At 38.2% G+C, this 21485-nt stretch overlaps 1 protein-coding gene across 10 annotated transcripts in view; it reads left to right on the top strand.

The window, feature by feature from the left end:
- SCMH1 (Scm polycomb group protein homolog 1) overlaps positions 1–21485 on the top strand; it is a 199966-nt gene that overhangs the window by 101484 nt on the left and 76997 nt on the right. For all 10 annotated transcript variants that reach the window (XM_064281805.1, XM_064281804.1, XM_064281803.1 and 7 more), the window contains one exon: positions 14763–14851. In XM_064281805.1, coding sequence (XP_064137875.1) covers positions 14763–14851 — 89 coding nt within the window. The remainder of the gene's footprint in view (positions 1–14762; positions 14852–21485) is intronic.

Here is a 21485-nt window from a genome sequence, read left to right as displayed (position 1 = left end):
GACAGTTTCTTATAAAACTTAGCATCGGTTTATCATACAGTGCGTCAGTCCTACTCCTAGATTTCTAGCCAGGTGAAATGAAAACTTGGGTTCGTACAGATGTTGTGGTCAATCAAGTCAGTTCCAACTCACAGTGGCCCTGTAGGGTAGGGTAGAGCTGCCGCATATAGTTTCCAAGGCCGTAATCTTTACGGAAGCAGATTGCCACAACTTTCTCCTGTGGAGTGACTGGTGGGTCTGAACTGCCAGCCTTTCAGTTAGCAGCCAAGCCCTTTAACCACTGTGCCACCATGGCCCCTTGTTCACACAAATACCTAAATGCAAATATAAAATGCCCGTATTTATAATCATTAACAAATCAAGCATCTTTTAAGGAATGAATAAACAAAGTGGTCAACCCATACAATGAAATACTACTCAGCAGTAAATTGGAACAAACTACTGTTACATGCAGTGACATAAGTGAATTTCAAATGCATTATGTTAAGCAAAAGATGCTAGACTCAAATGGCCATATACTGTGTAACTCCATGTATATGACATTCTGGAAGAGGCAAAGCTGTAAGGACAGCAGACAGATTAATGGTTGTTTTTGGCTGAGGGTCAGGGTAAGGGTAGCCTACAAAGGAGGACAAGAGAATTTTTTGAGGTGATGGAGCGCTTCTGTATCTTGATTGTGGCGGTAGTTACACACCTGTTTGCATTTGTCAAAATTCACAGGAATGTACAATAAAAGGGGAAAATTTTACTGCATGTAAAGTGCACCTTAATAAAAACTCATGAAAAACATGAAAGATCTGAAAATAGGACATTTTTGTTTTTAAATGAAGCAACTGTTTATCACAAAGATGTCAATTCTAAGTTTTACTTGATCCCGATAAAAATACCAACAGACTGATTGTATAGTGTATATGAAAAAAAAATAAAAATGCAAGAGAAGGGAACTTCAGTTTCCAGCCATGATAGAATAACAGGGTCAAATTTACCTTCTTGCTTTAAACTACTATTAGAAAACCTGGAAAAAAAACATGGTACAAAAGTTTTTATAATTGGACAAAAGGCAGTACGTAACAGTGATTCCCGAGAGAAGGGAAACAGATAGGCCTGATGAGTTTCTCCAGCTCACTGCCCGGAGTGCTTCCAGACCGCAGCACAGGGAGGGGGTTCCCAAACAGCTTGTGTTCTTACTGAGTTAAGCAGACAGAGTTCGGGGGGGACAAGAAGGCTAGATAGAATTAGGGGTAGAGTGCCAAGAGAAGGGAGTTGAATGGAGAGATCAGGCGAGGCGCAAAGGAGTCCTCCTGAGTTTTGGCTAATACTTATCTTTGCATGTGTGTGAGAAAACTACTGAGACTGGAGAAAGAACCACTGGAAAAAAATAGGCAAAAAAAACTTAGACCTCACACAAAATCAAAAGTAGTTCATACTTCTACCAGCCAAAGTAGAAACACCTCCTAACATACTCGATATTGAGTAGAGTCCTTACCAGGTATTGCTTCAGTACAAAAAAACCCAATGCCATCGAGTTGATTCCGACTCATAGCGACCCTATAAGCCAGAGTAGAACTGCCCCATTGCTTCAGTAGTAAGGCCAAATTAGCCACAGACTAAAGGCTGTTCTGGACCTGCCTTAACAAAACTTAAAAATAAGCCTTGAAGTATCAAACTAATTCTCAGTAACTTAACTGCATCCCAAAACGAGGCCCAAAAATATTTAAAGGAAAACATGAATATCCTGAGCAGAGAAATGAAAAATTAAAAAGACTCAAATTGAACTGTTGTTGTTAGGTGCCATTGAGTTAGTTCTAACTCATATTGACCCTATATACAACAGAACAAAACACTGCCTGGTCCTGCACCATCGCCACAATCGTTGCTATGTTTGAGCCCATTGTTGCAGCACTGTCAATCCATCTTATTGAGAGTCTTCCTCTTTTTCACAGATTCTCTCCTTTACCAAGCATGATGTCCTTCTCCAGTGACTAGTCCCTTCTGATAACATGTTCAAAGTACACAAGACGAAGTCTCGCCGTCCTCTTTTCCAAGGAGCACTCTCACTGTACTTCTTCCGAGACAGACTTGTTCATCCTTCTGGCAGTCCATGTTATATCCAGTATTCCTTGCCAACACCAAAACATGTCCAGAGTACATGAGATAAAGTCTTACCATCCTTGCTTCTAAGGAGCATTCTGGCTGTAAGTCTTCCAAGACAAATTTGTTCATTCTTCTGGCAGTCCGTGAGTATATTCAATATTCTTCGCCAACACCATAGCTCAATGACATCAGTTCTTCTTTGGTCTTCCTTATTCATTGTCCAGCTTTCACATGCATATGAGGCAACTGAAAATGCTATAGCTTGGGTCAGGCATACCTTAGTCCTCGAAGTGACATCTTTGTTTTACAATGGTTTAAAGAGGTCTTTTGCAGCAGATTTGCCCGGTGTAGTACATCATTTGATTTCTTGACTTCCCTGGGCATTGATTGTGGACCCAAGTAAAATGAAATCCTTAACCCCTTCAGTATTTTCTCCATTTGTCAAGATGTTGCTTATTGATCCAGTTGTGAGGATGTCTTCTTCTTCAGTCCAGCTTCTTGGATTATTTACTTAGCATACAGATTGAATAAGTGTGGTGAAATGATACAACTCTGATGCACACCTTTTCTGATTTTAAACCACTCAGTATCCCCTTGTTCTGTTTGAATAACTGTCTCTTGATCCATGTACAGGATCCTCATGAGCACAATTAAGTGTTCTGGATTCCTGTTCTTCCCAATGTTATCCATCATTTGTTTGGATCCACACAACTGAATGCCTTTGCATAGTCAGCAAAGCACAGGTAAACATCTTTCTGATATTCTCTGCTTTCAGCTAAGGTTCGTCTGACATCAGCAGTGATCTTCGTTCCGCATCCTCTTCTGAATCTGGCTTGAATTTCTGGCAATTCCCTCTCGATGTACTGCTGCAACTGCTTTTGAATACTCTTCAGCAAAATTTTACTTGCATGTGGTATTAATAATATTGTTTGATAATTTATGCATTCGGTTGGATCACCTTTCTTTGGAATGGGTATAAATATGGATCTCTTCCAGTCAGTTGGCCAGGTAGCTGTCTTCCAAATTTCTTGACATAGATGAGTGAGCACTTCCAGCCCTGCATCCATTTGTTGAAATACCTCAATTGGCATTCATCAGTTCCCAGAACTTTGTTTTTCAGCAGTACAGCTGGGACATTTTCCTTCATTACCATCAGTTCTTCGTCATATGCTACCTCCTGAAATGCTTGAATGTCAACCAATTCTTTTTTGGTACAAATTAAAAAAAAAAAACCAAACCTGTTGCCATCGAGTCAATTCCAACTCATAGTGACCCTATAGGACAGAGTAGAACCGCCCCATAGGGTTTCCAAAGAGCAGCTGGTGGATTCTAACTGCCAACCTTTTGGTTAGCAGCCATAGCTCTTAACCACTGCGCCACTGCATATTCCTTCCATCTGCTTTTGATGCTTCCTGCATCATTCAATATTTTGCACATGGAATCCTTCAATATTGCAACTCAAGGCTTGATTTTTTCTTCAGTTCTTTCAGGTTGAGAAATGCTGAGCATGTTCTTCCCTTTTGGTTTTCTAACTCCAGGTTTTTGTACATTTCATTATAATACTTTACTTTGTCTTGAGCTCCCTTTTGAAATCTTCTCTTCAGCTCTTTTTGCTGATCATTTCTTCCAATCACTTTAGCTACTCTAGGTTTAAGAGCAAGTTTCAGATTCTCTTGTGACATACATTTTGGTCTTTTCTTTCTTTCCTGTCTTTTTAATGACTTTTTGCTTTCTTCATTTATGATGTCCTTGATGTCATTCCACAATTCGTCTGGTCTTTCGGCATTAGTGTTCAGTGCATCAAATCTGTTCTTGCGATGGTCTCTAAATTCAGGTGGGATATACTCAAGGTCATACTTTGGCTCTCGTGGACTTGTTCTAATTTTTTTCAGGTTCAGCTTGAACTTGCTTGTGAGCTGTTGATGGTCTATTCTGCAGTCGGCCCCTGGCCTTGTTCTGACTGATGATATTGAGCTTCTCCATCATCTCTTTCCACAGATGTAGTCAGTTTGGTTCCTGTGTATTCCATCCAGTAAGGTCACGAGTATAGTTGCTGTTTATGTTGTTGAAGAAAGGTATTTGCAATGAATGAATCACTGGTCTTAAAAAAAAATTCTATCATGTGATCTCCAGCTTTGTTTTTATCACCAAGGCCATATTTTCCAACTACCAATCCTTGTCTGTTTCCAACTTTCTCATTCCAATCATCAGTAATTATCAATTCATCTGATTGCATGTTTAGTCAATTTCAGAGTGCAGAAGTTGGTATAAGTCTTAAATTTCTTCATCTTCGTCATTAGTGGTTGGTGCATATATTTGAATAATAGCCATATTATTGGTCTTCCTTGTTAGGGGTATAGATGTTATCCTATCACTGACAGCATTGTACTTCAGCATATATCTTGAAAAAAAAAATTTTTTTTTTTTTGACAGTGAATGTAATGCCATTCCTATTCAATTTGTCATTTCTGGCATAGTAGACCTTATGATTGTCGATTCAAAATGGCGAATACCAGTCTATTTCAGCTCACTAATGCCTAGGGCCCCCACGTGTCTGTTAGTTTGTCATACTTTGGGGACTTGCGTGTTGCTGTGTTGCTGGAAGCTGTGCCACCATTATTCAGATACTAGCAGGGTCACCCATGGAGGACAGGTTTCAGCTGAGCTCCCAGATCATGATAAACAGAGAAAAAATTGAAGTTGTCAAGGATTTCATTTTACTTGAATCCACAATCAACAGCCATGGAAGCAGCAGTCAAGAAATCAAAAGACACATTGCATTGGGCAAATCTGCTGCAAAGGACCTCTTTAAAGTGTTGAAGAGCAAAGATGTCACCTTGAAGACTAAGGTGCGCCTGACCCAAGCCATGGTATTTTCGATCTCATCATATGCATATGAAAGCTGGACAATGAATAAGGAAGACCGAAGAATTGACGCCTTTGAATTGTGGTGTTGGCGAAGAATATTGAATATACCACGGACTGCCAAAAGAACAAACAAGTCTGTCTTAGAAGTACAACCAGAATGCTCCTTAGAAGCAAGGATGGCGAGACTGCATCTTACATACTTTGGACATATCGTCAGGAGAGATCAGTCCCTGGAGAAGGACATCATGCTTGGTAAATACAGGGTCAGCAGAAAAGAGGAAGACCCTCAACAAGGTGGATTGACACAGTGGCTTCAACAATGAGCTCAAGCAGAGCAACGATTTTGAGGATGGCTCAGGACCAGGCAGTGTTTCGTTTTGTTGTGCACAGGGCCTCTAGGAGCCGGAACCACCTTGGCGGCACCTAACAACAACAACAATGCCTAGGGTATTGATCTTTATGTGTTCAATTTCATTTTTGGTGACCAATTTTCTTAGATTCATACTTCATACAATTTCACGTTCCAGTTATTAATGGACGTTTACAGTTGTTTCTTCTCATTTAGAGTCATGCCACGTCAGCAAGTGAAGGTCCCAAAAGCTTTATTACATCCATGTCACTAAGGTCGACTCTACTTTGAGGGGAGCCCTCATGACACAGTGGTTAGGAGCTCAGGCAGCTGACCAAAAGGTTGACAGTTCAGAGGCGGCTCTTCTCTGGTCATATTTTGAATGCCTTCCAACCTGAGGGGTTCATCTTTCTGCACTATACCCAACAGTGTCTCACTGCTAGTCATAAGGTTTTCACTTGCCCTTTTTTTAAGAAGTTGATCATCAGGTCCTTTGTCCTATTCTGTCTTAGTCTGGAAGCTCCACTGAAACCTGTCCACCATGGGTGACCCTGCTGTTATTTGAAATACTGGTGACATAGCTTCCAGCATCACAGCAACATGCAAGCCGCCACAATCCAACAAACTGACAGGTGGAACTGAACTACAGAGGTAGAAAGTATAATATCTTAGGTGAAAAATAAAATGAACGGAATCAATAGCGTATTACTATTGGCATCATTCTAAGGAGCCCTGGTTGCACAGTGGTAAAGAACTTGGCTGCTAACCAAACGATCAGCAGTTCGAAACCACCAGCCGCTCCTTGGAAACATTATGGGGCAGTTCTACTCTGTCCTCCATGGTCGCTATGAGTTGAAATTGACTCGACGGCAACAGGTTTAGCTTTTTTTTCTGGGGGGTGGGGTATCATTCCAGAAGATTAGTGAGCTTGAAAACAGCAATGTAAACTATATATCGTAAATAAAAGTCTAATCTCCCTAATTTATAAAGAAAACTTATAAATTGGAATTTAATGATGACTAAAACCAACGGAAACAGGGATTTAAGACATGACAGGCTGTTCACAGAAAAAGATGTGCAGATGGTCCCCAAACATAGGGAAACACGGTTAACTTCACTCATATAATAGAAATGCAAATTAAAACCACACTAAGATACCATTCCTCACCAGAGTGACAAAAATTCAAAACCTTGAGGGCACCATTAGCGATTGTGCTTGCTCAGTCCAACAAACACTCTTATTCATTGGTGGATATGGAAAAATAGTACAGTCCTCACAGGGAGAGGAAGGACATAGAATTCAGCAGTATCTAAGAAAAACTAGATAAACACTTACCATTTGACCCAGCAACCCCACTTCTAGGAATTGTATTATGAAGATACACTTTCACAAACATAAATCAGTATGCACACAATTACTCATTGCAGCATTATTTTAGTAGTAAAGCATTTTTTAATAATTTTATTAGGTTTTTTAATAACCTAAATTTCCATCCTTAAGAAATTGGTTAAATGTGATATAGTACATTCACATAATGGAGTACCATGCAACCAGAAAATAGAATGAGAAGATCTCTGTAACTGATAATGGAACGATTTCTAGGATATATCATTAATGTGAAAAAGCAAGTTGAAAAAGTAAGTATGATATGCTATCTTTTTGAAAAGAAGAAATGTGTATGTACACATATGTAGTAATAATATACATGAAATTACATTTTTTAATTTACTTATTTTTGTAAAAAGAAAGAAATGTTAAAATAATTAAAAGGTCGGCTATTGGGAGTGTCTGGGAATAGGATCAAAAGTACGGGGGTGAGAGTGAGGCTTCACTGAGAATAACCTTTTATATTCTTTTGACTTTTGAATTATGTGAATGTTTTACTTAATAAACTGAAAAAAAATGCAAACTCTAAAATTGATTATAAATGGAAACTAGCACACAGTATGTTAAATGGATATCATAACTGCGTTGAAAAAATAATTCAAATAACTTTTTTTTTTTTTTGAAAGTGAAAGACGCTTTATCTGGTGGCCAAGCAAGGAAGCTCACCAGGATTTGTGTCACCAAGATGGCTCCCTGAACAATAGCTGAAACAGCTTTCATTAGGGGCAAAAACTTAGGAAGGGTCCCGGCGGGGAGGAGCAGGGTTGTTAATTGGCCTGGGCTGAAAAGGTGTTCCCGAGGTGATTCTGTCATTTGCGCTTGCTCAGACCCCCCAAAAGGGGGTTTCAGATCTTAGGCTCGAACCCTTGACTTCTGGAAGTCTTCCTGCAATCATGGGCTGCTGAAGTTTTGTTCCATCCTGCGGGAGAAAAGTTCTAGGATCACCCAGAGGATGGGGTTGATGTTTCTGTGCATGTCAGGCGGGTTAGATTTGGTCTTAACTGGTTCTGTGGTCTGCAGACCCCAGTCTCTTGTTTTTCTTATCTTGGGCAGGAGGTTGGCCAATTGCCTAAAAAACATCTGGAGAAACCAGTTAGAAGGGGAGGTGGCTCATGCTACTTTACTTACAAGTTGGGAGTTGGTAATAGTGCCTGGAGGCTATCGGCCTCATTCCCTCTTTTTCAGAATTTGGGTGTTCAATCCGAATCTTGATTCTCACTGGTTCAAGCTGGACAGGGGTGCTGGCATAGAACTGAAGTCTGGCTTATTTGGGTTCGGGAGGGATAGGTCTGTAACCTTGAAGAATATACTGGCCTGAGGCCCTTAACATTTTTTTTATAAATGGCATAAGTTCTTGTAAGAGGCAGGGTCCGAAAAGGCAAATGGCAAAAATAATACAAGAGTTGTTATTGGCCAGACCCATTTGAGCAAAGTAGATATCCAACTGCTTGCTACTTTGGGGTTGAAATGAGTAGACAAGAGGTTTTGCTTGAGCTGATGTAACCAAGATGCTTGTTTGAAAATTTCTTGGACGTTGGTTTCAACAAGGCCTAAAGTGTTAACATACATGCAACAGAAAGTGGTCTGGAGGGTGCAAACGCCACCTTGTTAATAATCTAAGGCCATATGGTAGTCTTAAGACCATTCCTTCTAGGTAATCTCTGGCTTTTTGTTGTTTCTTAATAGCTTGTCCAGTCTGATTGGCAATTTTTTCTATGGCATCTGTTAGGTTTTCTAAGATGAACTTATGTTGGACTAAGTCAATCCAAGAATAGTGATACTGGATGCTTTAGAAGTCTATCTTACAGTTTGTTCAAAAACACCTCTTTTGTGGCAGAAGGGATTTGCCACTGGGAGAGTAGCATTTAGCAAGGTTATTTGAGGACTGACAAATCCTAAAGTGTATTCTCCTTGGAGTGCTGGACTGATACATTGGAGGGCCCACACCCTTTGAGTTCCAGGAGAAGAAGGGAAATTTTTCGAGGGTGGGGGGCTAACTCAAAAAACTTCTGAACACAGAACCTTCACAGTACACCCTTAATGGGGCATACTCTAAAGAAAAATTGTAACTGCAAAGAAGGTCTGGCTTTTTCATAATAATTTTAGTGGTTTGGGCATAATAATGTGAAACTACTTTGCATGTATTTAAGATAGAACAAATTAGTAAACAAGACACAAATATGGAACAAGGGAGACTAGGGATGAACATTGCAGTACTGGATTTAAATTGAAGGTATCAGTATGAACTCTTATCTTTAATACATATGTGTGTGTATGTGTTTTCATTCCTTGGAGAAATGACTGATTCCAAGACTGAGCAGAAGAGCAAATATAAGATGAATCTGGAACATCCTATTATGCCAGAAAGCAAAGAAATCTCAAAAAAATTATGGGGACATATTAAAAAGACACAGTTACTGGCTTGAAGGGGCTCTGACTGACTGAAATCAGAACACTTTGAGTATCAAAAAGAATGATAATAGCATTTGTGGGTCCATAGTGATACACAAAGAAAAAAATTTTTGAAGTTGGAGAGCGAGCTCTCCTTTACAGAATGCCAGTTAATAAATGTAGAATGACAAAATTAGAAGAATCACCATTTTGAGGTTGGGGAGAGAGGTCTCCTTTACAGAACGCCAGTTAATAAATGTAGAATGACAAAATTAGAAGAATCACCATTTTGAGGTTGGGGAGAGAGGTCTCCTTTACAGAATGCCAGTTAATAAATGTAGAATGACAAAATTAGAAGAATCACCATTTTGCAACCACCGTTTTAATAATTGATTCAGACAAGGGTAATCAATGAATGTTAAAACCATTGGGCCAAAGAGTGTTGGGGGATAAGATATTGACATAGTCTCATTGTTTCTCCCTACCAATTACCCATTAATTATAAAGGGGAATTACAATGAAGAAAACTCTTAGTCACACTTCTTAATGAGTGATCAAATTTAGTATCATTAATTAGACAAACTGATAGATGTGCCTCTTGAGGTAATGCAGTAAGTACTCAGCATCATCTGTGTAGTATCTTTGTTAAAAATATTTAGCATGAATATTATCATGAAGAAACAATCAGAAAAAAAATTGTGGCATGTCCTACAAAACAGCTAACCTGGACTCCAAATATAGCGTTGTCATGAAAGACTTTAAAAAATAAAAAAAAAAGCAACAAGACTATTCTTAATTAAAGCAGATGAAAGAAACATAATAACCAAATGCAATACATGATTCATGATTGAATCTTGTGTTAAAGAGCTATAAAGGGCATTTGGGGACTATTGAGAATATTTTAATATTGACTATGTTAATTAAATTTGGGGGGTGTGATAATATTGTGGTTTTATAGGAGAATGTCCTTGTTCTGTCAAATATACTGAAGTTTTAGGGGTGAAGTGTCATGATGTCTGCAGCTTTCACATGGTTTGGGGAAAAGTATGTAGATAGGTGGAAAGCAGATGAGGGAAAATGTTAATTAAGTTGTTGAATCTAGATGAAGGGTATATAGTTGTTCATTGTACTACTTTTGCTACTTTTCTCTAGGTTTAAGTTTTTTTTCAAAATAAATTTTGGAAATAAGATTTTATATATAGATATAAATACACACACACAGTCAGTTATACACATATGTGTGTGTGCGTGTTCCCCCAGCTGCCTCTGGATCTCTCCCCAGAGTTGCCAAATCAGAATCTCTAGGTAATGGGACTTGTAATTCTGCGTGGTAAAATGTCTCCACCAAGACGCTAATGTGGTTGGTCTATTTGGGAAGCATTGCTGTAGAAGAGCATTCTTTTCCATTAAAATCTTACATGGTTTCTTTTGTGTTCTGCTTATATAAGGGAGATTACTCCCTTGCAGAGTACTTCAGGGAAAAATGATGGTAAGGTAGAATGATTCTCAAGTTATCTCAAAGCTGCCAACCTTTTCCTTACAGCCCCATGTTATTACTGACCTATTCTGCAGCTCAAGATTATGACTATTTCTTCTCAACAGGGCTGTCTGGAGCAATAGTTCTCAAACTTGGCTGCCCATTAGAACCATCTTGGAAGCTCTTAAAAATTTCAGTGCCTAGGCCTTACCTCAAATCAGTTAAATCAGAATTTCTGGGGGTGGGACTCAGGTATCCTTTAATGCTCCTCAAGGGATTCCAGTGCCAAGTTTGAGAATTGCTCATCTAAAGCAGAAGCTTAGCCTCTAGTGAACCTGTGTTAGGATCGCAGTACAAACTGCCTGCTCAGCAAAATTAATCACATCTCTGGTGTAAATGTGGTACATTGGCTTGAAAGGAACCCTTTATATGTTTCTGCCACTGATCACTTTCATTTGCTAAGTAGCCTCCAGGGCCTGTCAATGGAAAGAGGGTTTAGAAAAGATGCCTGTCTCATTTTCTGGTCACAGAATTTTGAACTCCATTGTAGAAATTTGTGGGTAAACAAAATTTTAGAAGTGATTTTGATTATGGTGGCTTAAATGCTTATTTTATAAAGGTAATCTAAAAATATTCAGTGAACTACCTCTTCTTTGCAGCAAAGCTCCTGGCATTGGTCGATGCCAGAACCATCTAATCCTAACCACGTCTATAGATTACCTATCTCAAGATTAGTCATAACCCTACCCTCAGTTAAATTAACCTGAATTCACTTGTGTTCATATGGGGATGTAACAGGGCAATGGTAATAAAATTCTGTCAAAACTAAAGGGAATCCTAAGAGTCCTTTCCAAATACAATCAGAGCGGGTACTCACTTCCTCCTCAGGGAAGGCAGTTTGTTCAGCACCTCTCTTCCATTTCCACTTCTCCTTTTTGTTTTCTCACCTTGGGATGAAAAGTGGATAGTTCACTAGTCCTCAGTAAAACTGAGGTTTGGAAACACTGCTTTATTTCAGTGTCTCATCTGACAAAAACAGAAACACGGAAGGGGGAAATGAGTTGCCCACAGTTGTACAGTGAGTTAGTGGCATATTACTATACATATAGTTACATGCAGAGCTCCTTTGGTAGGGGAATGTGAGTTGGAAGTTTCACAGAATCTTCTTGACATAATCTAAGAGCTCCACAAAACTTGGAATTATTTACTTAGTATAATGGCAGTGTTGGGGAGTGGGGCCCACTACATGTGGTTCCTGGTGTAAATCTGTTCTGTTACCTGCCACAAGAGGGCATGGACTATGATTAGATCATAGACCTGCTGACCTACACTTGAGGAGCCCTGGTGATGCAGTGGTTAAAGCACTCGGCTGCCAACCTAAAGGTCTGTGGTTCGAACTCACTAGCTACTCCACGGGAGAAAGATGTGGCAATACCCTTCTGTAAAGGTTAACAGCCTTAGAAACCCTATGGGGCAGTTCTACTCTGTCGTATAGGGTCACTATGAGTTGGAATCGACTTAAGGCAATGGATTTGCTTTTGGGTTGGAGCTGCATTAAAGTCCAGAGCTTCATCAAGTCACTGTTTAAACAGCTGGACCCCGGCTAATTCAGTGGTCCCACACTCTTGGGATCATCTGTAAGCTCTTTAGAGCTGAATCTTTGTAGGCTTTTAAAAGAAATCTCAGGTAAGCACATAGCTTTTTGGGAGGTAGTGAAACATAATAATTAAGAACCATGAGGTCTGGAGTAAGACCATCGTATATTGAAATCTATCTCTGCACTTACTAGTGTGACCTTGGACAAACTACTACACTGAGTTTTGGTTTCAGTATCTGTAAACCAAAGGTAATAATAGTGCCATCTCATGGTATCATTTCAAATATTGAATGAGAAATTGTATTTTAAATATTTAATACATGGTAAGCACTCTTTTTTTTCCTTAAGCACTCAATGCATATTAGCTACTCTAATAATATTATTGTAATGGTTCCCAAAGCTAAGAGAATTTTATAGCTCCTCAAGTTCCAGATGAGTTAAAAGCCCCTCAGTAGCCCCTTCCTAAAAAATGGAATTGGGAACTGCCTTGCTGGTCATTCGGATCATTGGTAACTGAGGGCAAGAAACCTGAATTCTCTGATTTTGTTGTCGTGCCACCCTACTCCTGACTTTTAGCAAGGTGTAGGAAGCACTTCTCTAGAACAGGTGTGCCTTGCTTTGCCTTATCCATAGTAGTACTGAACAGTTCGTGGCAAATCTGTACGAGGTTTGCCTTGCATACAGCCTTTACTGACCCAAGGAGAGTTGTTGTCCACCACAAAGACCAGGCCTGAATTTCTGGAAGGACTTAATTATTTTTATGTTAATTTAATTATTTTGTCCTCCCCGCTGTAAATGCAGAAACCTAACTCAAACCATTTTAGAGAGGGAAAAGGGAAGAATGGATGGGCTATTAACTCATACAACCAAGAAGTCTGGAGACAGGGATTTAAAAGCTATCACGTCTCCATCTCTTTCTCTACTTTGGCTTTTATTCTTAAATGTGTTCTCCCTTTGACAGTGCCAAATACACACATCCTTCTAACCATAATCTCAGAGAAAAGAGAGACTCTGCACCAACATCCATACTGTATCAGAAAAAAATTGACCCAGTTTGGAATACACACACACACACATGCATGCATACCTTAGTCTAGGGGAATATGATGCCCTTAAATGGCATACTTAAATTATATTCCACCCCATGGCCAGAAAGATAGGGCCATGTGATTGACATCCCCACCAAATCATAGGGAATTAGGGTGGAGGTCCTTTTTCAAAAGGAAAAAGTCGGACAAGTAAAGTAAGTGAAGGCAATTTTAGGCTGAGTGATAGAAGTGTCCACATAGCTACTGCCGTTGTTGCTGTGGAAGAGCTATCCCAGGAAGTCTTGAACTTGGGAGGCTTAGCTTAGCCTAACCAGCTTTGGGGCTAAAAGTTTAAATCATCTGGGATGGTAACTCTCTTTTGACTTCCTTTTTTATCTTACCTGCATATTAAGACAGTATTGTGTAGTGGGTAAGAGTGAGGGTTCATGAGTCAGATTGCCTGTGTTTCAATCCCATCTTTGCCATTTGCTCACTGTACGTAAAATCATAAGCAATTTACTTAACTCTGTGTCTCTCTCCTCCTGTATAAAATTAAGATAATATCTAATAACCTCATAGGGTTGTCTTGAGGATTAAATTAGATCATCCATGTAAAGTGATTGACACAGTATCTAGCACACAGTAAAGTACTCAATAATATTAGATACTCTTGCTGTTGTTTTCAGCTCTCAGCCTATCTGTTCTTTCATCAGGAATGGGAAGACTGTGGTAGGTTGGGAGACTGTTGAAAAGCACTAGAATTTGGTATCTCAGATGGAGAGTTGAAGCCAAATTGAAGGAAGCACTTGGAGCTCTAATTGGAAGACCTAACTATGATAATGATCTTATTTTTACAATTCATTAATTAGACAGTACATTCTTACTGGTTCTTACTTGCTGAATGACCATGGACAATTCATCTCTATGACCTTCTTTTCAAGTTTTGGAAAATGAAAATTTTTGTATAGGATGATCTCTTCCATCTTCCTCATTACCTGATCCTTAGCTGTTAACAGTGAATATCAAGGAAGTGTTTTGTACTTGGCGTGTGTGTTTGAATGTGTGTGTGTAACAGAGAGAGAGAGAGAGAGAAATAGTATATATTGTGGTAAACCAAAAATATTTGGTTATCAAAGACATCAGTTGACATATTTGGTTTCTTTTTAAGAAATGATGATATCCCTTTCATACTGTGCTGTCTAGATCATTTCTACGTATCTGTTAACCCTATTTCACTTTTTTTTTTGAATTTTTCAAAGAAAGTTTTCTAGGCATTACACATATTCTGTAATATTTGTCTTAGAGTCAGGAAACAAGGTTTACAGACTCCCACTACTTACTTTTCAGCATTACCTTGGACAAGTTACATTCCCTCTTCTATGCCTCATATTCCTCACCTGTCTAATGAGACACTTCTTCCATTTAACCTTTAAGTTATTTCCTAAGAGTCTATGATTCGGTGTCTGTCAGTGTAGGTTGTGGCAGTAGTAGCTGGATTCCAAAGGGAGAACTTGATATCACCATTCCTTTGAAACATATTTTTCATCTGTTGTCCATTATGTTTGCTGCAGGTTTTCGGCTGAATGCTTCCTCTTGGCCCATGTTCCTTTTGAAGACATTAAATGGAGCAGAGATGGCTCCCATCAGGATTTTCCACAAGGTATGGTGTCCCTCAAATATCACCGGCTATAAGCTGCTTGAGTTCAAATGCTTACAGTCTCTCAATTAATGAGCCTCTGATGTCTACATTATATTTATGGCCTGAGGATGATTTCTCAGAAACTAGTTCAGAAAAAGGATTTTGTTTAGTACCTTGTGAAGCAGCAGTTATGCATCCGGGGACAATATTAGACCATAAATTAAGATTCCTGGTTTGGGAGTCCTAGCTCTGCTAATAGTAAGCCATGTCCACTTAGGACAAACTGTTAAATGACTTTTGACCTCATATGTAAGTGGAGATCTGTCTACCTCAGAGTTATTAAGAAGTTAAAATGTGTTTATTAGTAGGACATATAAAATGTAACAAATCTAAAGGGGCTATTCTTATTACAGATTCTTTAGTTCTCTAAGTCTATTTTCTAAACAGAGAGAGAGAAAGACTTTTTTTTGAGCACCTACAATATGTTTGAGGATTTATATATACTCTCTAATTTAATACTCACACTAACTTTATGAAATAGAAATTAGTACTTCCATTTAATAGTCAAGGAAACAAATACTTTTAAATGAAAAACTTGCCCAAGATTACGTAGCTAGTAAGTGGTGGAATAGGAATCCCAAAGCTGTATTTGCTCTTCATTGTTTCTCAAGGGATGAGGTAGTCAGTCTGCTATCAGCTGAATTATTTTAATAGGGTTAGGGTTGCTGTAAAGGGGACTGAATTAGGTTTGCCTATGCTGCTATTTAAGTTTAAATCTTGAGAAGGCTCTGGTTCCCAAAATAAAATGTACTGAGTAACTTTAAAACCCTTTCATTATAAAACATCTCAAAGTGATGGAGAAAAAAAATATATATATATACCTTTAAATGCTTTGGCGAGCTTGCCAGAAAGTAAGAAAATTTTCCAGAGGTCAAAAATGAAGAAGGAAAACCAGAGTGTTAAATGTGTGCACTGAACCTGCAGCTGCCTTAAGGGGCTTTGCCAGTTCTTTTCCAAGGATCTTGTCTTTTAACAGCCAAAATTGGATGGAAGATGAGGCCTTGGGCCCAGGAAAGGCAAGGATGTGGACTTAAAACTGTCATAAAAACCAGATCAGATCCCTCAAAAATTTACCCCTTAATGAAAAGATTATTGCATTGATGACAAAGACTTTTTGCCTGGGCTCTGGGTTGGGATGGGAATGGAGCCATCTCTTCTGATAAAACAGAGTCTTTTCCCATGTTAAGTCCAGAGTTCAGATATAGTACTTGTGTTGTGTAGGAATCCCAAAGTTGTATGGAGATATTTCTGAGCACCTGCAGAAGCAAACTCAAAACCACTCAGGGGACATGCTTTTAACTCAGGTTGAATAGAGGTCTCAAAAGGCAGGGCATCACTGAAGATGAGCACTCAGTCCAGAAGTACAAAACCTTCAAAAATACTCCAAACAAGCTAACATGATGGGGAGTCAGTAGACACAACAAACAGTAAGATTATAAACTCAAGGACTTTCAGATAATAGAAATATCAGATAGAGATTATAAATTAAGTATTGGAAAATGACCAAGGAATAAAATAGGGAATTTTTTAAATGCAAAAGTATAAAATACTACTTTTTTAAAGACAGATTCGAAAAAGAACCAAATAGAACATCTAGAAATGAAACAATCATTGAAATAAAAAATTAATAGGTAGGCGAATAAACAGCTTGGACATAGGTAAAGAATTACTAACGGAAAGACATGTGTAAGGAAATTACCTAGAGTGCTTCACAGAGAGAGAAAGAGGTGAAAAATACTAAAGAGACAAGGAGAATAATATTAGAAGGCCCAATATACGCTGGACAGGAAATCCAGAAAGATTAATTAGAAAGAACAGAAAAGAGGCAATATTTGAAAAGATAATGACTGAGAATTTTCCAGAATGTGTATTAAAAACAAACACATGCCATAAAACATCATGGTACAACAGAAAACTAAAAGCAGAAGAGGAGATATGAGCAAGCTGTGGAACAGAATCCTTTAAAGGATTACAGTTGGGCTAACAGCGCATTTCTTGACAGCAGCAGTGGAAACTAGAAGATAATGGAATAATACCTTCAAAGCACTGAGAGAAAATAATTGTCCATCTCAAATTCTCTATCTAGCTGTACTGTTATTTTGAATGAGGGTAAAATCAAGATATTTTCAAACAAACCAACATGAATGAATATTAACATATTCAGTGAAAGAACAGCTTGAATATATTTCAGGAATAAGGTACTTGAACCTGGAAAGTAAGAATGAGATGCAAGAAATAATGGTGAGGAAAGATACTTGTTAACAGTGAGTAAAAACTAATCAAGCATTGCTTGTAATTGTATAAACCAATTATAATAACTAAAGTGATTAATTGGCAGGATAACAATGTGAAACTAAATTATTGAACACCTATGTAATTTAGGAGTAGTCACAATATTCTAATGTTCTTGTGTTGTTTGAGATTAGAGATAAACAAGAACTTTAGATTTTGTTATGTCAAGTATGTAGTTAAACTCATATGGGAATCCACTAAAAGACAATAAATGGGATGGTTAACTTCTGAATCAGTGAAGGGGGAAAAAGGGAAGAAAACTCAATTGATAAGGAGAAAAAGAGCCTTGAAAAATCAGGTTATATAGAAATGTAGACAATAAGATAGCTGTAATAAATCTAAATACGTCAGTTAACACAAGAAATAAGCTTAAACTCATCAGTTTAGTTAGACATAGATTAGAATCTTTAAAAATCTAGCTATGTGCTATTTACAAGAGACACTGCTAAAACACATGACATAAAAATATTAAAAGTAAAACAATATAAAAGATAAGCCAGGCAAATTTGTATCAAAGCAAAGCTAATGTTAACTATACTAAAATCAGACAAAGACTTAGATGACAAGAGGTCATTACCTAATAATAAAAAAGTACAGTTCACCAAAAAGATAAATTAGTTATAAATTCACATGCTCTTGAAAAAACGTACCCTCAAAGTATATAAAGCAAGTTTGACAGAATTAGATGGAAAAAATGAAAAATCCACAATCACTAGGGAAATTTTTAATACATACCTCTCAATAATTGATAAATCAAGTAGACAAAAAATTGATCAGTAAGCATAAGCAAACCAGTATCAAATCAATTGATCAATTTTAAAAAATCAATTACAGATCATGGAAGAAAAAATAGGGACAACGTTAGGAGCCCTAATACATGGCATAAATAGTATACAAAACATTATTAAAATGCAGAAGAAAAACTAGATAACTGGGAGCTCCTAAAAATCAAACAGCTATGGTTATGCTCATCCAAAGACTTCACCAAAAGAGTAAGAAGACTACCTTCAGACTGGGAAAAAGTTTTTAGCTATGACATTTCCGATCAGCATCTGATCTCTAAAATCTACATGATGCTGCAAAAACTCAACTACAAAAAGACAAATAACCCTACTAAAAAATGGGCAAAAGATATGAATAGACACTTCACTAAAGAAGACATTCAGGTAGCTAACAGATACATGAGGAAATGCTCACGATCATTAGCCATTAGAGAAATGCAAATCAAAACTACAATGAGATTTCATCTCACTCCAACAAGGCTGGCATTAATCCAAAAAACACAAAATAATAAATGTCGGAGAGGCTGTGGAGAGATTGTAACACTATACGCTGCTGGTGGGAATGTAAAATGGTACAACCACTTTGGAAATCTACTTGGCGCTTCCTTAAAAAGCTAGAGATAGAACTACCATATGATCCAGCAATCCCACTCCTTGGAATATATCCTAGAGAAATAAGAGCCTTTACATGAACAGATATATGCACGCCCATGTTTATTGCAGCACTGTTTACAATAGCAAAAAGATGGAAGCAACCAAGGTGCCCATCAACGGATGAATGGATAAATAAATTATGGTATATTCACACAATGGAACACTACGTATCACTAAAGAACAGTGATGAATCTGTGAAACATTTCATAACATGGATGAACCTGGAAGGCATTATGCTGAGTGAAATTAGTCAGTTGCAAAAGGACAAATATTGCATAAGACCACTATTATAAGAACTTGAGAAATAGTTTAAACTGAGAAGAAATAGTTTAACCTGAGAAGAAAACATTCTTTTGTGGTTACGAGAGGAGGGTGGGTCGGAGAGGGGTATTCACTAATTAGATAGTAGATAAGAACTACTTTAGGTGAAGGGAAAGACAACACGCAATACAGGGGAGGTCAGCACAACTGGACTAAACAGAAAGCAAAGAAGTTTCCTGAATAAACTGAATGCTTCGAAGCCCAGTGTAGCAGGGGCAGGGGTTTGGGGACCATGATTTCAGGCGATATCTAAGTCAATTGGCATAGTAAAATCTGTTAAGAAAACATTCTGCATCCCACTTTGAAGAGTGGCGTCTGGGGTCTTAAACGCTAGCAAGTGACCATCTAAGATGCATCAATTGGTCTCAACCCACCTGGATCAAAGGAGAATGAAGAACACCAAGGACACAAGGTAATTACGAGCAAAGTCTTCAGACAGGGATTGAACTGGAGAATGGGTTGGAGAGGGATGCTGGTGAGGAGTGAACTTCTTGGAGCAGGTGGACACTTGAGACTATGTTGGCATCTCCTGCCTGGAGGGGAGATGAGAGGGTGGAGGGGGTTAGAAGCTGGTGAAATGGACACGAAAAGAGAGAGTGGAGGGAGAGAGCAGGCTGTCTCATTAGGGGGAGAGTAATTGGGAGTGTGTAGCAAGGTGTATATGGGTTTTTGTGTGAGAGACTGACTTGATTTGTAAACTTTCACTTAAAGCACAATAAAAATTATTTAAAAAAATCAATTAACCCAGTACCCAGTGCTGTCGAGTCAATTCCTATTTAACTACAACCTATGGTTTGAAAACAAAGATTTTGAAAGATACTTTATGATAGCAATAAAATTATAATATATGTAGAAAAAATGTTAATAAGAAGCATGAAATATTTGTAGAGGAATTTTAAAAATCTATATTAAAGAAGAAATCTACATTGAAGAAGACTTAACAAACGAAAAAGACTATCATGTTCTTATATGGAAAGGCTCAATATCATACAAAGGTTATTTCTTCCTAAATTAACCTAGAAATGTATTGCAATTCCAGTCAAAATCCTAAGAGGGCTTTTTGGTAGAATTTGAAAAGCCGATTTTAAAATTCGTGTGAAATATCAAGGATAAAGAATAGCCAAAAAAACATTGAAGAATGACAAAGTAGGGAGACTTTTCCTGCCAGATGTCCACTTGTTAAGACTATGTTGTTGATACAAGTTTACATAGTAAAACCAAAGGAACAGAATAGTGAGTACAGCATGTATTTGGAAACTTGATTTGTTAGGAATAGGCACCCAGGAATTCTCTACCTTGCTGGTGAGAGTATGCAATGTTACCTTCACTTTGGAAGACAATTTAACAGTATTTTATTAACGTGAAAGATGTAAATATCTGTCCTGCCATCCAGTCGATTCCAACTCATAGCAACTCTATAGGACAGAGTAGAACTGCTCAATTGGGTTTCCTAGGCTGTAATATTTACGGGAGCAGATTGCCAGGAATTTTTTCCTGGGGAGCCACTGGTAGGTTCAAACCACCGACCTAAGCAGCCAAATGCTTAACCATTGTGCCACCAAGGCTCTTTATATATCTATCCTAAAACTCATCGTAAACCAAACCATTGCCATCAGGTTGGTTCTGACTCATAGTGACCCTATAGGACAGAGTACAAATGCCCCATAGAGTTTCCAAGGCTGTAATTTTTATGGAAGCAGATTGCCACATCTTTCTCCTGCAGAGCGGCTGGTGGGTTTGAACCACTGACCTTTCAGTTAGCAGCCAAGCACTTAACCATTGCACCACCAAAACCAAACCAAACTCACTGCCATCAAGTCAATTCTAACTCATAGCGACCCTATAGGACAGAGTAGAACTGCCCCGTAAGGCTTCCAAGGCTAAAATCTTTGCAGAAGCAGACTGCCACATCTTTCTCCCTCAGAACAGCTAGTAGGTTTGAACTGCCCACCTTTCAGTTAGCAGCCAAGTGCTTTAACCACTGTGCCACCAAGGCTTTATATCTATCCCATAGCCCAGAAATTCTACTTGTGAGGTATATATCCTAGAGAAACCTTCCCACATATATATAAAGTAACAAGTTTAAGAATATTAATTAAAACTCTTCTGAAATAGTAAACAACTGGAAACAACCTTAAATGTCCATCAAAAGAAAATTAGTCAGTCGTACTATATACATATAATAGAAGGCTATTCAGCAGTTTAAATAAACTGGAGCTAAATTCATCAACATGGGTAAATCTGAGAAATATAATCTCAACAACAACAACAAAAAATTAGAGTAATATGTATAGTATGATACCATTTATACAAAATTTAAAAGCATGCAAATGGATATGTACACATGTAAACCAAACCCATTACTGTTGAGTCAATTCCAACTCGTAACGACCCTGTAGGACAGAGTAGAACTGCTCCACAGGGTTTCCAAGGAGCAGCTTGGTGGAGTCAAACTGCTGACCTTTTGGTTAGCAGGTAAACACTTAATCCTTGCACCACCAGGGCTTCATGTGCATATGTAGTAAAGTATAAAAACATGCAGGGGT

The sequence above is a fragment of the Loxodonta africana genome, chromosome 3, assembly GCF_030014295.1.
Source record: "Loxodonta africana isolate mLoxAfr1 chromosome 3, mLoxAfr1.hap2, whole genome shotgun sequence".
In the NCBI taxonomy this organism is placed as follows: Eukaryota; Metazoa; Chordata; class Mammalia; order Proboscidea; family Elephantidae; genus Loxodonta; species Loxodonta africana.
Note: the sequence above shows the minus strand (reverse complement) of the source record. Positions and strands in the feature narration are given on the sequence as shown.